The following is a 14,636-nucleotide window of genomic DNA, read 5'->3' on the forward strand; positions in this document are numbered from 1 at the left end:
GTTGTTCTACGCAGAGTATAAAGAATATCTGACTGTGTGTACTGTCTGTGCATGTGCCCATTCAACTGGACTGTTCTTTTTTAGAAGACATCTCAAAGACTGAGTACTTTTATAGTGCCTGTTTACATGTAGTTGCTGCATTGTTTGTGTTCATTCCATTGCCTGAAGGGTTAATGCACCACTACATAGGTGCTAATTAGTGTTAGAATTAAACTAGCGGAAGCTGTGGAGTTGTTTTAAATACACAAGGTGTAATTCTCTTTTTTTGTGTTTAGTTTAACAGTAAACAAACTGGAAGTGGCATTAAACAGCTTGAAGCCTCTTTTTGATTAATTGTTCACTATTTAGCCAACTGCCGCTCATTGTAAAGTATGTCGAGTTGAGTTCACTACCCCCATACAGCGGTAATATCTCAAGTCTGCACTAGCAAGTTAAAGCAAAATAAAATAAAATAAAAATGGGTCAAATGATGGCTCGCATCTAAAAAAAACTGGTAAGTCGAATAACTCCTATCTCGTTTTTCGACAGCTAGGCATGAAAGAGGGCCTCGCACAGTTTGTCTGTGAAATTCAGGTTTGTAAACCACTGTCATGACCAACAGATCCCTGTAGATGGCGGTGTTGCATCGCTTTGGATTGTGAGATCAGCACAGTTTTTGACTAGAAGATAAAGATAAGGGGGTGAATCTCGGCTTCACATGTGTAGATTATGAGGGAGAGAAATGCCAACACGTTGGAAGTCGGAAGTTTACCCCAGGTTCATCCAAACCACAAGTGACAAGTTGGAAGTTTGGGCACTTCACACTTGAACAGACTATATGTAAGTGTATGGTATAAACAATGTGACACAGTAGGTAGTAGAAAATGTGTGTTGCAATCATGAGAAAAGATGACGCAGTTCATGGAGTCAAGCATGCGGTGAGTCAGTGTGGCTCATGGCACGTTTCTTAGTTGTGTGATCTGTAAATACATTATATTGCCATCAAAAGCCTTTGTCAAGCTTGTTTTTTTTAATCATTTGAAGTGTCACAAAAGCAAAAAAATATATATTAGCGAGTATTTTAAGGATATTTTATGTGTCATTATGTGCCACTACTCCCTGTGTAAACCTGCATGCGTGCATTAAATGATGTTGGCTGGTTTTTGTTTCACACTGAATTACTGAGAGTGACGTGTTGATGGGGGACTTTAGGCACAGTCACGTGATGTGACGCTTTTAGGGACAACCTGTCATTGCCAATAATTATACATAATTAAGGACAAACAGCGCCTTTGTCAAGGTCACCCTGCAGCTACCCGCAACACACATAAACCACATCTAAGATATTTTGTTTGTTTCTATTATAATGTGAAGAAATTAGCTGTTTTCAATGAAAGCTGCATGTAATCACTTTTGTATGAGAAGTGATTACATGATATAACCAAAGAACAAGGTCAATAAATGCTTCATTGCTATGCAATGAAAAACAAGCTCCAAATTGAGATTTCTTTTTATTTTTGTAAAATAAAATTAAAAAAAAGCTTTTCTTTGTGCTTTGCACGAAAAGATGACATTTTCATTGACAACTATGAATTTGTGAGGTGATTAAACAGGACTTATTTGACATCAGCATTTTTATTCTGATTGGTCGGTCAAAACAAAACTCAAACCAACGACTAACAAAATGTCTGTAGTGATCTGCACACGTTAATACATTTAATAATCAGCATCCTTGGTGAGTACGTTGCATTTTGGGGGGAGGGGGGGGGGGATTTTTTTTGTACATGTGCTGGTCATCGTCTGTTTCACATTGAATGGGGGAACTCATAGTTTTGTAGTTGGGGTTTGAAATTCATCTTTAGTGACACCAGTCCTAGAACCTTTCTGACATATCCCGTACATTTTGGCAAATTCCAGGCTCAGTAGCTTTAAGTAATTTCAGTGACCATTGTGGGGTTTTCTTTGTTCCAAAATTCTACTTATTTGTTTACACATTGAGACTCTACACTCACAGGGCAGTGTTTTATCAGTTTAATAAATTAAACTGGTCATGCACAAGTTGTGTACAAATGACAGTACAACATTAATTCACAAATAATGCACAAATAAGTCAGGCAAATGCACCAGTGTGTACACATTGACAGGGAAGTCTGAAAGGCTCATTCAACAACAAGGTAATAAAAAAATAAGACATTGTAAAAATCCCCCCCCCCCCCCAAAAAAAAAAAAATTTAAAAATCCATAGCTTATTTTTAGTTGAATCTATTCAAAATTTGAAGAAACGACTGCACGCTAGGCAGGTGGGAATGTGGACTACATCTATCACCACACAGACAAAATCAATAAATCACAGCAAAACAATCTTTCCGCATGCTGAGATACGGCTACAAAGCACTGATGCATGCTGGTATGGCAGCTTTACATATAAATCCCCCGACAAAAATGGGGAGGCATAGAGTACAAAGTGTAAGGTTCATCATCTATACCTAGTGCATGGTAAGAAGAGTCCATACAATACTAGGGGCATTTATATAAAAAAATGAATCAATTCATTAATTTTTTTTTTTTTTCTTAACAAAAAGCCGGTTTGAGGGCTTGTCTGTCTGCAGCATCTTGTCTTGATGTGTGTTCAGAAGAGCGTGTCTACATTTTTAATGAGCACCTCCACCACCTGCCTCTGGTAGCGGATGTCATTGAGGGCGGTCATAGCGTCAAGATCCGGGGTGCGCATTAGAGTGGGCCCGAAAACAATGGCCAGGTTCTCGGCGTTCATCAGGTTGTATTTCTCATTTTGGGTCACCCTGAAATGTGAAAGTTAAAAAAAAAAAATAATAATAATAATAATAAATAGTCACAAGGTTCTTTATCTTCACTGGCCATAGCATTAGGTACACTAATAATAACACAAATAAGATCCAAACAGCAGCTGTATCAAAAATCGATCGATACGATCCAAAAAGTATTTATATAACAATACAGTGAACCCCTGTTTATTGCGGGGATATGTTCCAGACCCAGCCACAATAGGTGAAAATCCACACGATACAAATCATATAAAAAAATAGATTTATCACTCTCACGTGCTTTAAAAACATTTAAACTTAAAAAGGCAGGACTTTCAAACAACTCTCCTATTGAATCGAAGTATTAGATGGAGATCAAATCTACTTTTGACCAATGATTATGATTTATTTATTTATTTATGAATTACAAATATATCTTTGTTCTTCTATCTATGCCAGTGACGTATAGTGACAGGCAGAACAATGAAAAGCTCGTCCATTGGATGGCAGACGGTACAATGAACCTGTGTATAGACCTGTCAGCATTCATACGACAGCGCAAGTCATGGTTTGCTGCAAGAACATTACCTTTTTGTTCAATGGAACGAGACTTTATTCCCCACTGAGTAAATACATTTGTAGGTAAATTGAGACAAGATCAGCATTATTTCAGCATTCATACTTTTTGTGACTATTTTGTTTGGTGGTGTGTCATGAGATTTTTCTAATGTAAAATGGCTGCCTCAGCTCAATAAATGTTGGGAAACACCGGTTTAGACAACAGATAGGAAACAAGCAACGTGGTATTCAGTGAATTGTCATTGTATTTCGGTTTTCCTTATTTCTCAAGCTGCTTACCTTTTTAAGTGCGCCATGAGATACTTGAGTGTTTCATTGTGTGACGAGGGCAGCGTAGCCAACGCCTCTCCGAAAGCTTCAAGCTTCTTGTCCTGGTCCGTGAGTTCTGACACATGAACGATATAATGGTTAAAGTGGGCTCAACACATGGGAGCACATTCAGGAAATCAATGAAGCGCTTTTCCTGAGAGGTGATGAAAGCAATTAGGCACTTAAAGGGAGAGTGCTAAATGCATATTCCCGTAAACATAGCTGTCAGATATTATTTATTCCATTCATTTCTCCACACACTTCAGTGCTGAGTGTGGAGTTTGGTGGTGGCACGTGGTTTCGTCTGAGACTCACTCGCGGCCTCGATGAACCTGGGGTACGCGTTGTACGCGATGACGGGGACAGGCAAATCCCGGAGGTAGAGCTTCAGAGCGCCCGTGACGATGTTGATGTCTTCGTACGCTTTCACTGAGATGTCCGTCTTCTCGCCAGCTGTGGAAATGTGTGATGGAACAAGGTCAGAGGCAAAGAAAGAAAGCGGGATGAGAAGCGAGCTCGTGGTCACAGTTTTCACGTCAATACCAGAATAAAGCGTTGGTCTCGATGCCGACGGTGTGTCCTTTCAAAGTGTATGCTACTGTATGTTTTCGTTGCCACTTTCCCTCGGTTGTGTGTGCTTTGGCGAGCAGGCCGTGGCCTACTTGTGCTGGCAGGCTGAACATCACAGCGCCGTGAAATGGAACGACACACTGTCATGGGTGATCTCCCACATGCCGATCTGGGAAAGTCCGCTGCTCCAGTTCAAATTCACACTGCACTTGCTCGACTATACAGCCCAACACATCTGATTTTTAAAGATGAGCTCGGAGCATCACTACTACTATTTTTTTCACACGACTGGATTAGCATTACTGCACCCTAGTCATGCATTTTATTCTCCTTGATGCTGGCAAAACGAAGATGACAATGCTTTCCTTGTGACATGTAGTGAGTGTACAGTATAAAATACAGCATGACTTTTTAAATATTTGTAATGTAAGTGGTATCATATAATACTTTAATCCACAGGGTGTCACAAAAAAAATAAAATTGACATCATTTTAGTGTCAAACCCCCCCTCAGTGCGGGGATACATTCCAGACCCATCTGCAATATGTGAAAATTTGCATCGAGAAATCATATAAGATAAAACGTTTACAGTTTTACCCCCCTACACAGTTTAAACACATTTAAACTATTAAAAGACACTATTATTTCATTTATTTATTTATTATTTGAATCCATACAAAAAAATGGAAGCATAAAATGTAAAATACTACAGATCGTACTGTCTGTGTACATGCATGTGTCTTTAAGAGCGGGGGCAAGTTTGCGTGTGAGTATCTGGGCGAGAGCAGTGGTTGACAGCAGGTCCGGCGTGAGCGTGCTCATTGTGCTCATATGTTTTACTGTTATTCCAGCGTTCAATAATCCAGCTGAAAAGTGAATGGGCGCGGCTGTCCTTTCCCACGTGTGAGGGCATTACAGTAAGTATAGTGGGGGGGGGGAAAAACCCATTCAAATCTGCTCTAAACCGCAGATTTCCACGATACAGTAGGGAATTCAGCAAAGATGTGTTGCACAAAACAAAAAGGGTGAAATAGCAGTGGTCTGAACAATGAATGGTGATACAGAGGTTGTAGATTTTAGCAAGAAAGGAATTCTGGTGTATAAAATGTGATATAATTCTTGATCCTTGGGCTATTTTGACGAGTATGTCACAGAAATGCTACGACATCTAGGAACTGTTTTAAATGGGCAAAAGATGCGCCATGTGTCTCCTTTAGACTTCGTTTTTATGCAATGTACACTTATATATACATACACCTCAAATTCGAGATCATTTGAGTGCGAATTGGCTATGTTCGAAGACTACAAAATGATGTCAATATTTTGGGCGACACGCTGTAGTGTGCCCATAGCGTGTATGCTGGTGTCGAGTAGAAGAAAGACAAGCCCAAAAAAACTAACCCCTGTCTTTCAGATCCTTAACCATTCACAGCTTGGATGAGGAACCACATTTGGTAATATGAAGTGTTTTAAAAAAGCTCTGCAAGCCTCACTATAAACCAAGAATGTGAAGCATTTTAAATGAAATCTGATAATTATATCATACCTATTCTTCTCAAAAAACATCTTTCACTCCTGTATTCTCCAACAATTGTCTCGCGTTCAAATATTATGAATTATATGAATACTCTAATGAGTATTATAAAAGTAGTTTGGAGCTGCTCCCCCTTCAGGGGCTTCGTGTCAACACCGAATGAGAGGGACACTGATGTCACTCCCAGAACGCCGCTAATCCTTTCAGATGTGTCACTTCCTAATTAATCTCAAGTGAAGGTCGTCACTCATCCAAGGATGTGCAACCATGCAAAGTCACTCAGTTTTGGTGGTGTGAGCGGACAAAAAGAAAAGCGAACCTTTGTCGAACGCCGTCTTGACTTCTTCCACGGAATCGCTGAATCCTGATATTCTGTACAGACCTTCGGACTTCAGTCCTGCGGGACAAGGAAGACGCTTCAGAAAAATGTATTTCTACCACTGCTCATGTGGTAAATTTCATTTAAAATATAGATAGATAGATGCATACACAGACAGGTTTATAATACATACATAAATAATGTCCATGTCAGGCTAAAATAATGGGCAGATGTGAATTGTTTTCTGCATCATTAAGTACCCTAATAAAGACACAGATCAAACTGAGCTCCAGATGTCAGTCAGGGGCAGACAATGAGGGAGCAACGAGCTCCTCTGGCATCATTTTAAGTGCAATACAATCAATTGAGGCGGCAGGAAACAGCGGAACACATTCCTCGTGATTAGCATAATTAGCTGACTCTCATCGGTCCGGGGCGAATTTTAGTGGCGTGACAATGGAGAGAATCGATGGACTGTCTAAATGGTACTAATATTGCCATCATACATTGTTATCATGCCAACAGAAATAATCCAAATGATTATTTAAATCACCGAATCCATTCCAAGCACACTCACCTCTTGACTCAATCTCTCGTATGCACATGTCCACCACCATGGGTCGCGCCGTGTTGTGGGCACTCACCAAGGTGGTGAGGTCGCAGCTGTAAACTTTCCGGATGTGTCTCAGACTTGGCTTGCAGTTGTTGGGAACCAGAGGTAAACATTGTTTGTGGACGTTCACGCCGCAGTCTGCAACAGAGACATCGACAGGGCTTGAGAAGCGCTAAAACGCTCGTCTGCCCCTCGAAGCTACCTTTGTCAAGCTAAATAATAGATATTGTTGATGGAGTCTTTCAGTTCACCAACCTTACTGAGCTTTTGTATCGATTCAAATTCCAACATGAAATAATTGCCCGCCCTTTTTATGTGTTTAGGCCAGCAAAAAAACAAACAAACAAAGGACTTACTGTGGTCTTCCCAATCAATGTGTACGCCCGGAATGTCAGGAAGCCCCGCCTCTCTCTGTCCTGCACTTCCCTACAATCATTATTATACATGAAAGAGTCTACAGTTAGTAGTCCTAGATGGCTGGACGGATCTAGACCAGAGGTTCTCAAAGTGTGGTAGGAATAGCGCAAGTGTTCACTTTTGTTTTGAGTTTGTAACTTTGTAATACATTTTTATTGAATCCAAATTTGTTACATTTTCCTATATTAAAGCACAGTATTAATGTTCGATCTGAACTGTGCAGGGTCCACCTTGTTGGGTGAACAGGGGACCAGTGGAGAACAGGCATCGTGAGAGATTCCACTCCTGCCTTCGTAACAGAGGCGGCCGCACGCTGCGAATTAGAAAACGCTAAAAAGGATGAGGAGCGGAGGTGGTGCGCCGCCGCTGTTGAGCTGTTTTTTTTTTTTTTTTTTCTCAAAATCCGAGCTCATGCAGCAACAATGGCAGCGGAAGCATCAATTCAGCCGCTGCAGGCTACACTAGACCTACTTTCGTAGACTAAAATGGAGCAGCTCCTCCAGCTCTTAGATCTTTTGAGTCCTCTCTAATTTCAGAGAGCTTTTCATCCACGTTTTTTTTTTTTTTAATTCCACCCACTCCCCAAATTTTTTTTCAATTTTTCTTTCCTAAAGTCTGCACCTTAAAGCATGCTACCTAGTCCATGCAGAACCTGGAGACATTATTTAGATTAAGCTGGGTCCCAGGAGAAAAGGAAGCAACGTTTATATGCATTGGTGCAGAAATGTAATTACCTTAAGAGATGATTCTCTTAAGGGTATCTGACAGGCGGTAAAATAGAGGAGGCCTGTGCTGCCTGTGTCCGTGTGTGCACATTAAAGGTCTCCAAGGGTCCCAGGTGGGGCGAGTGAGGGTGTGGTGGTCGTCCGAGGAACAGCAGCAGACACGGGATGCAATTTTACTGTGCTGTCAGCAGTTTTGGCTGGTTGCTATGGCGAGGAGGCTGGGGTTCACTCTGGAACGGTGATGTTTAATGGTGACTTCTATCTCTCACCAATTGGCGTGTAGTTGTTTGGTGGGTGTGAGTTTGATAAATAATTCATATTTAATAAAATTAAAGGATGAGCTGTGAGACCGAGGTGATTGGTCGATGCGGCTGCATTTTAATTTGTGCGGAAACGGAGCTGCTTCCCCTCGCTCTGAGCTCGGCACCTCATTAAAGAGACATGCCAGCTTTGTTTTCCTTCACGGGCATGATGAGATGAGGCTGTGGGGGTGGGGTGCAGTGGGGGGTGGTTTGGTGAGGGTGTCCGCAGATGAGCAAATGTGGCACAATGAGCACCAAGGAAAGGCTGGCTCCCTGGCGCTTGGCCAAAACAGTTGAGCTCATACAAAAGGGGGAAAGGGGGCGGTGGAGCACTTTTTTTGGTATGCAAATCCGAGCACCATGAGAGACTTTGGTGCCCTAGATTCTAGTACTGGTGCTGGATAGTGAAGGAATGGCAGCGTATGAGTCTCGAAAGCCTGACTGAAAAAATATGCGTCTTCAATTTCTTTTTCAAAATGGAACCATTAACAATTAACGCCAAAGTGCCCGCTGACGCCGAGTGTATGTGTGACACACTTTGTTTCATCAATAAAACATCAAACCGACGTCGGATAAGGATGTCAATTCTAACGGCTCCAGCTAAACAGAAGCCTCATCAGGATTACAAAGTGGCAAACTTTTTTCACTTCCAAAATTCAAAATAAATTGCTGAGCATGTCAAAAATAATCATACATGCAGATTAGGTTATGAAACAGCTATCGTTAACTAAAAACACTGGAATATGCAACAACCTCAACAAAAAGGTCAAGATAAATCTGGTTGAAAACTATAAAGTTTTTGTTTTTCATTTAAAAGAAAGTCCCTTGTAAATGTTTTCAAATGAACTCATGCTCACAAACATTGTGCAATTGATGTTACATCACAACTATGAAGCCCTCGTTCCAGTCTAACGCGCTAATCCAGTGTTTTCACTGTTGGGATTGTAGATTAAAAGGGAAATAATCCAGCTCCAGATGTACTAAAAACCAAATAACCCATATTCAGCAATGCTCACTTTGTAATCAGTGAGGAGACACGCAAGTGATTTTAAAAATGGTACCTGCACACTTGACCCCCTGAGCCATCAGGCCCCACATGAAGCTGGCACAGTGCTCACACCAGTGAGGCCCGCGGAAGGTATGGACCTGCAGCACAGAGGAGGACAATAACCGATATTAAAACAGTGATTACGATACATCGTGCAAATACAGAGTGCTCTCGACGGCCACTTTGTTTGATGTGTATCTCATTGCCTTCTTTGTCAGGAGTCTTGAATGGAAACTGCCTTGAAGCAATCGTTAAAACACTCCTTTTTTGGACTACATTAAAATCATTTTTCTTTTACTATTCATTTTCATACAATCATTTCATTTAATTATTATCATCTGGAATCATACTGTTATGATATGTCATTGAAAATATCATTATTATATCTGTGTGCTGATTGGCTGTGAGAAATCAGTTCTGTTACTTTCCAGTGAGGAATGGAGAGTCAATTTCGAAGAAGTTACCAAATATGGTTCCTTGCTCAATAAAAGGCTACATAAAGCAGGCAAGGAGGACCCAACTGTGAATGAGGTTCAAACAGAATCTCGTGGTGACTGTAGTAATGAGTGTCAAGTCTTTTGTCATGGCGGCACAGTGGGGGGGTTGACACTCCGCTCGTGCAAAGGAAAATTTGCTATGGAAACAGCCGAGCCCAACCAGGTAACAACAGCCAGCCAATCAGGAAAGCCCCTGAGAGCAAGAAGCGGCAGTTTGAGACTTCGTGTGAACAGACAGCCGCTTCAGCCGTCAATTGAACATCTCGAAAAAGCCGTATCACCAGTCGCCACACAACAACAAAGTGCATTTTTAAAACATCTGCTTTAAATCTATTTACTGCAAGTCTGAAGTTGGCCCAGGCAAACAAATATTTGCACTGCCAGCTGCTTGCACTGCAGTTATTAATTTAGGAAATGTACATCATTTACACATCATCTAATCATTGCATTACAAATAAACCACACAATCCCACTCATTAGATTCTAATGAGTGAAATTGTGTGGTTTATTTGGTTGTTTTTGAAGGAAGAATATCGGATAAGCAGTAGAAAATGGATGGACGGATGGATGAATATCAGTAAGAAAAAAAAAAAAGAATTGTCGACTCGTGAGGTTAGAAGGCTTGATCTGAGTATCCCTGGATGTGGTTTCTTGGTAATGGGCTTCTTAATGCAGGAACTCATTACATGTTAAAAAGGAACATTTAGCAATAAATGGGAACAAAGAAGGAGGCAAGAGGGCAGTTCAAAGCCTTGCTGCTAACATTTCTCTTCCTGCTCTCTATTCCAAGCAGACCAAAACAGGACAGTTGAAACAACCGCACGTAGACTTGAGCACTGTTTTCCCTACTCCATCAGCCTAATCTCTCCATCTGGCACTCAAATTAACGGCAGTGGTACACAGGGCACCCCACAGATTTTCTTTTCATCGGAAAGACCAAAACAGTTGTGTTTTTAATCGCATCCCCTACTCAGCAACTCCCCCTCCCTCTCATCTCATTTCCCTACGGGGAAGCGTGAGAAGCTGCCCTTTGGCCACACATGATGAAAGGAATCTACTGTTTATTTGAAAAGCAACACCAGCCCCCTTGAAGTTTACTTTTGAATTCCAGTCTCACCTTAAAGTTATGGACTTTCTCCGATATTGGCGTGCGGTCAGTTTCCTTCAGCGAGGCTCTACGGACAAGAGAAGTGAGCTGTGAATAGGCGAAGAGTTTAAGTGGCTGCCAGAAGGTGGCTGAAGGTTTCTCGGGCCCCATCCTCATCCCCAAGGTGGCTGCCAAAATCTCTTCCTGATTGGCCTCTTGTTTGGCCCTTTGCACCAGGGACTTGTCCTCCTTGTGAGCCTCATAGGGCTCTTTAGACGGCATCCTAGACTCGGCCGTCTCCCGGCAGCAAGAGACAGCGCCAATGTCCAAACATGAAGAAGCTCCCTTAACACTTTCAGCAAATCCTTGCCAAACAACGTTATTGTCGATGAGGTGTGGATGAAATTACTCAAGAGTCCAAATAAGAAGAGTCCTGGTATCGCTGTCGCAAAAAGAGTCCTGGTAATGCAGACACAGAGAGGACAAAGGTTTTAGACCAAAAAAGCCTTGGCTCGTCATGCGGCTCCCTCGGAACACGTATGCAGATGAGATGTGCGGCGGCGTTAATCCTCTCCTCCCTGTGCTGAGTTGATATTCTCCCTGGAACAGAGGTTGCACACTGTGTTTGGATGCTGTCAGGGCAGGCAGAGTGAGGGGGAGGAGGACGGGGGTGGATCCTGTAGTAGTCACGGCTGATTAAATGGATCCCACCAGCCAATAGCGGCATGCATTCGTCGGCTATGGTGACCGCCACCCCGCCCCCCTCCACGAGCCACGAGCTATCGCCATCAGATAACCGAGCAGAGGAGCTGGAGTGAGCTTGGGCCGGTAATGAGCAGTGAACGAGTCACACATCAGCACAGAGTGCTTCAACAGAAGTGGGCCATTATGAAGAAGATCTGTTTTGAAAATTGCCTTGTCACAGAAACAGGTAATGAATGGATGGGCCTAAGGGAACAAAAGGACAAAATACAATCAAATATAGTATGACCTAAAGAGAAGAATATGTACAGTGCAGTGAAAAGGTATTTGCCCCCCTCCCTGATTTTTTTGGCGTACTTCTCACATTTAAATGTTACAGATCTGGCCTAGTGGTGAGCACATCTGGGTCAGTTCTGAGGATGGGGGTTTGAATCCGGGCTCTGGTCTTTCTGTGTGGAGTTTTACATGTTCTCGCTGTGCTTGCGCAGGTTTTCTCCAGGTTCTCTGGCTTCCTCCCACATTCCAAAAACATCAGAATCGGAATCATCTTTATTTTCCACGTATGTTAAAAACACACAAGGAATTTGTCTCCGGTAGTTGGAGCCGCTCGAATACGATAATAGACCGTCATTTTGACAAAAAATACTTATGTGACATAAAAACACACTACGGAGAGTCACCGAGCAATGGGAGGTTACGGTGTCTTCAAACCAATTTTAATATCTCACAAAGACAACCCACGTAAATACAAAATGCACTTTCTAAGTAATAAGGAGAAAACATCTGGCCCAAGGTGGAAAAGCAACCTAATAATTGGTCATGTCACCCTTGGAAGCATAACAGAAATCAAGCAACTGCGATATCTGGTGGGGAGTCTTTCGCATCACTTTGGAGGAATTTTGTTCCACTCTTCGCAGAATTGTTTTAACTCAATCATATTGGATGGTTTTCAAGCATGAACTTCCCGTTTAAGGTCACACCGCAGCATCTTAACTGGATTTCATTCTGGACTTTGCCAACTCCAAAACCTTCATTTGTATTGAATTCAACCATTCAGAGGTGGAGTTGCGATTATGTTTCGGGTCACTGTAATTGCGGATCTCTTGACTCAACATATCTGGCGGTGATGAGGCCAGTGAACTTGAACTCAGCCTTCCAGAAACTGTGTTTAATTAGAGTTAATGATAATTATTATATAAAAAGAGGAGAGGGTGAGGGCTTATTCCCTTTTTTACATAGGGCCAGAAACGTTTAGATTTCCCCCCCTTAAACATATATATAGCGTTTAAACAAACTGCATTTTGGATTTACTTGTTTGTCTTTGTGAGACAATAAAATTGGCTTGATAGGCCGAAGAGGTACGTGTGATAGATAGGCAAAAGGAAGTGTAGGGTACAAATACTTTTTCACCATACTGTATATTTTTGAAACAAGCAGCAACAACTTCAAGACAGTTAAGACAACAGTCACACCCTTACGATGACGACTGAACGCAAACATCTAAGACCCCACAGTGAAACAGTTTGTATTTTATCGAAGTTAATCAGACAAACATTTCTGAGAATGTTGATCAAGTCTAGAATCTAGCCATGTAGAGTGAGAACTAGTACATAGATTGTCCATTCTTCTGGATGAATGGACAAATATGTATACTCGCAACATCTTCCCAGAAGCTGTTACAGCGAGGAGAGAAATTTTTTTCCACATTCATTTTTTATAGGGGTAATGGCTAGATTTCCCAATACCTTTGTTCATACAGTACACTGTAGCAAGGGCAAGCTTACATATATTATGAGCTCACTTTAAAATATGATACCACTACACAGCTTACTGTTAAAAAATGTATACCCAACATGTTCTGTTCTGTTTAGACATGATGCATTTTGTCTCCTGCGCTACCTTGCAGTCCAACTGTTGTTTTCTCGAGATTTATTGTTACAATCCTGATCCAAATGCAAATTAGGTATCAAATATAGCATCACCATAGCAATGTGAGAGCAAATATGTGCAGCCAGCTTCTGTAATACGCACTCCAAGTCAAATGTGATTATTCCCCCGTGTCGTGGAGTCTATTTCAGACAGTAAAGGTATTCACACTTACACTTCTACTAGAACAGTACAGAGAAAGCCAGTGTGCCAACTCCCTTTGCTAGAGTCACGGTAGGTGGAAAGGTATTAAAAAAATCAGAGGCAGAGGGAAGCAGAGGGGAGCTTTGAAGAGGAAGTGTACGTATGTAGAATGACATCCCAATGTGTGATGTCTAACAGTAGCTGAATCATTACATGAAAGAAGTCAAACAGACGCTTCTGTAGCAAGCCTCCTGCTCAGAGCACGTCCTCGCTCAGTTGGGTATTTGAGTTCCAAACAGATAAAAGACGGCAAAAGCTTTTGTATGCACCAGTTCATCCTCTCCGTCCACAAACACTGTGGTTTCCGAGTGCGATTGTGTTGCCTGCTGTTAAGTGCAGAAGGCGTGTCCCACTCCCAGGATGTGGTTCACTTTGAACGCAGCTCGAAGTGACGCTGATTGAGTTACTTGGCTCTCAAAATTGGCCAGAAATTACACTCAAGGAGGTGGACATATGAAGTATAGTATCCATTACAATGCCAAAATGCCCATCCATAGCCGGCCTTGTAGCAATCCTTTATACACAATATTTTACAACGACAGTACATTGAAAATGATCTATTTTGCAGCAACAACAGTCCCACAGCAATCAGAATCAGAATCATCTTTATTTGCCAGGTATGTCCAAAAACACACAAGGAATTTGTCTCCTCATAGTGATAACCACCAAAATAATGGCATGGAAAATAGTGTCCACAGCATACTAAGCAAACACTGAAAATGCTATACAGTAGAGCATCTAAAGTCAAACATTATTTTCAACAGCAAAAATGGAAATAATTGGTTCCAGGGTCACAACCGTCATCAGATCTTTTCTAAGTAACGTAACATTCTTTCTTATCCGTCAGATAACGAGGTTTGCTGAAACTACGGCGGAATAGCCACCTCCAGAAAATGTTAAAAAGCCCATCCCCTCATCCCTTGTTTGCCAACAACCGGCATTAGACTAGCAAACAGAATCAGAGCGAAGGTACCTCAGGCAGCCGAAAGGATTCAGAACCGACACCGAATTTGCATAATCCCGTCTTGACAGGTACTTTTAA

At 41.8% G+C, this 14,636-nt stretch overlaps 1 protein-coding gene across 1 annotated transcript; it reads right to left on the reverse strand.

Moving 5' to 3' along the window:
* Nucleotides 1-1,995: 1,995 nt before the first annotated feature.
* chn1 (chimerin 1) lies at nucleotides 1,996-11,417 on the reverse strand. The gene is made up of 7 exons (XM_061692722.1): nucleotides 10,793-11,417; nucleotides 9,192-9,276; nucleotides 6,651-6,824; nucleotides 6,074-6,151; nucleotides 3,966-4,103; nucleotides 3,621-3,726; nucleotides 1,996-2,780 (listed from the first exon to the last, which is right to left on the reverse strand). The coding sequence occupies exons 1-7, from the start codon at nucleotides 11,042-11,044 to the stop codon at nucleotides 2,609-2,611; spliced, it is 1,005 nt and encodes a 334-aa protein (XP_061548706.1). The 5' UTR covers nucleotides 11,045-11,417; the 3' UTR covers nucleotides 1,996-2,608.
* Between the last annotated feature and the right edge of the window lie 3,219 nt (nucleotides 11,418-14,636).

This window comes from Phycodurus eques, chromosome 12, assembly GCF_024500275.1.
Source record: "Phycodurus eques isolate BA_2022a chromosome 12, UOR_Pequ_1.1, whole genome shotgun sequence".
NCBI lineage: Eukaryota > Metazoa > Chordata > Actinopteri > Syngnathiformes > Syngnathidae > Phycodurus > Phycodurus eques.

What these genes read in the sequence shown, in the direction of transcription:
- chn1 (XM_061692722.1), bottom strand. Translation starts at nt 11,044, where the DNA reads ATGCCGTCTAAAGAGCCCTATGAGGCTCACAAGGAGGACAAGTCCCTG. An exon ending in AGAAAGTCCATAACTTTAAG is followed by an intron (nt 9,277 to 10,792) that starts GTGAGACTGGAA and finishes TCTGTGCTGCAG; the next exon opens with GTCCATACCTTCCGCGGGCC. An exon ending in ACGAGAGATTGAGTCAAGAG is followed by an intron (nt 6,152 to 6,650) that starts GTGAGTGTGCTT and finishes CTTGTCCCGCAG; the next exon opens with GACTGAAGTCCGAAGGTCTG.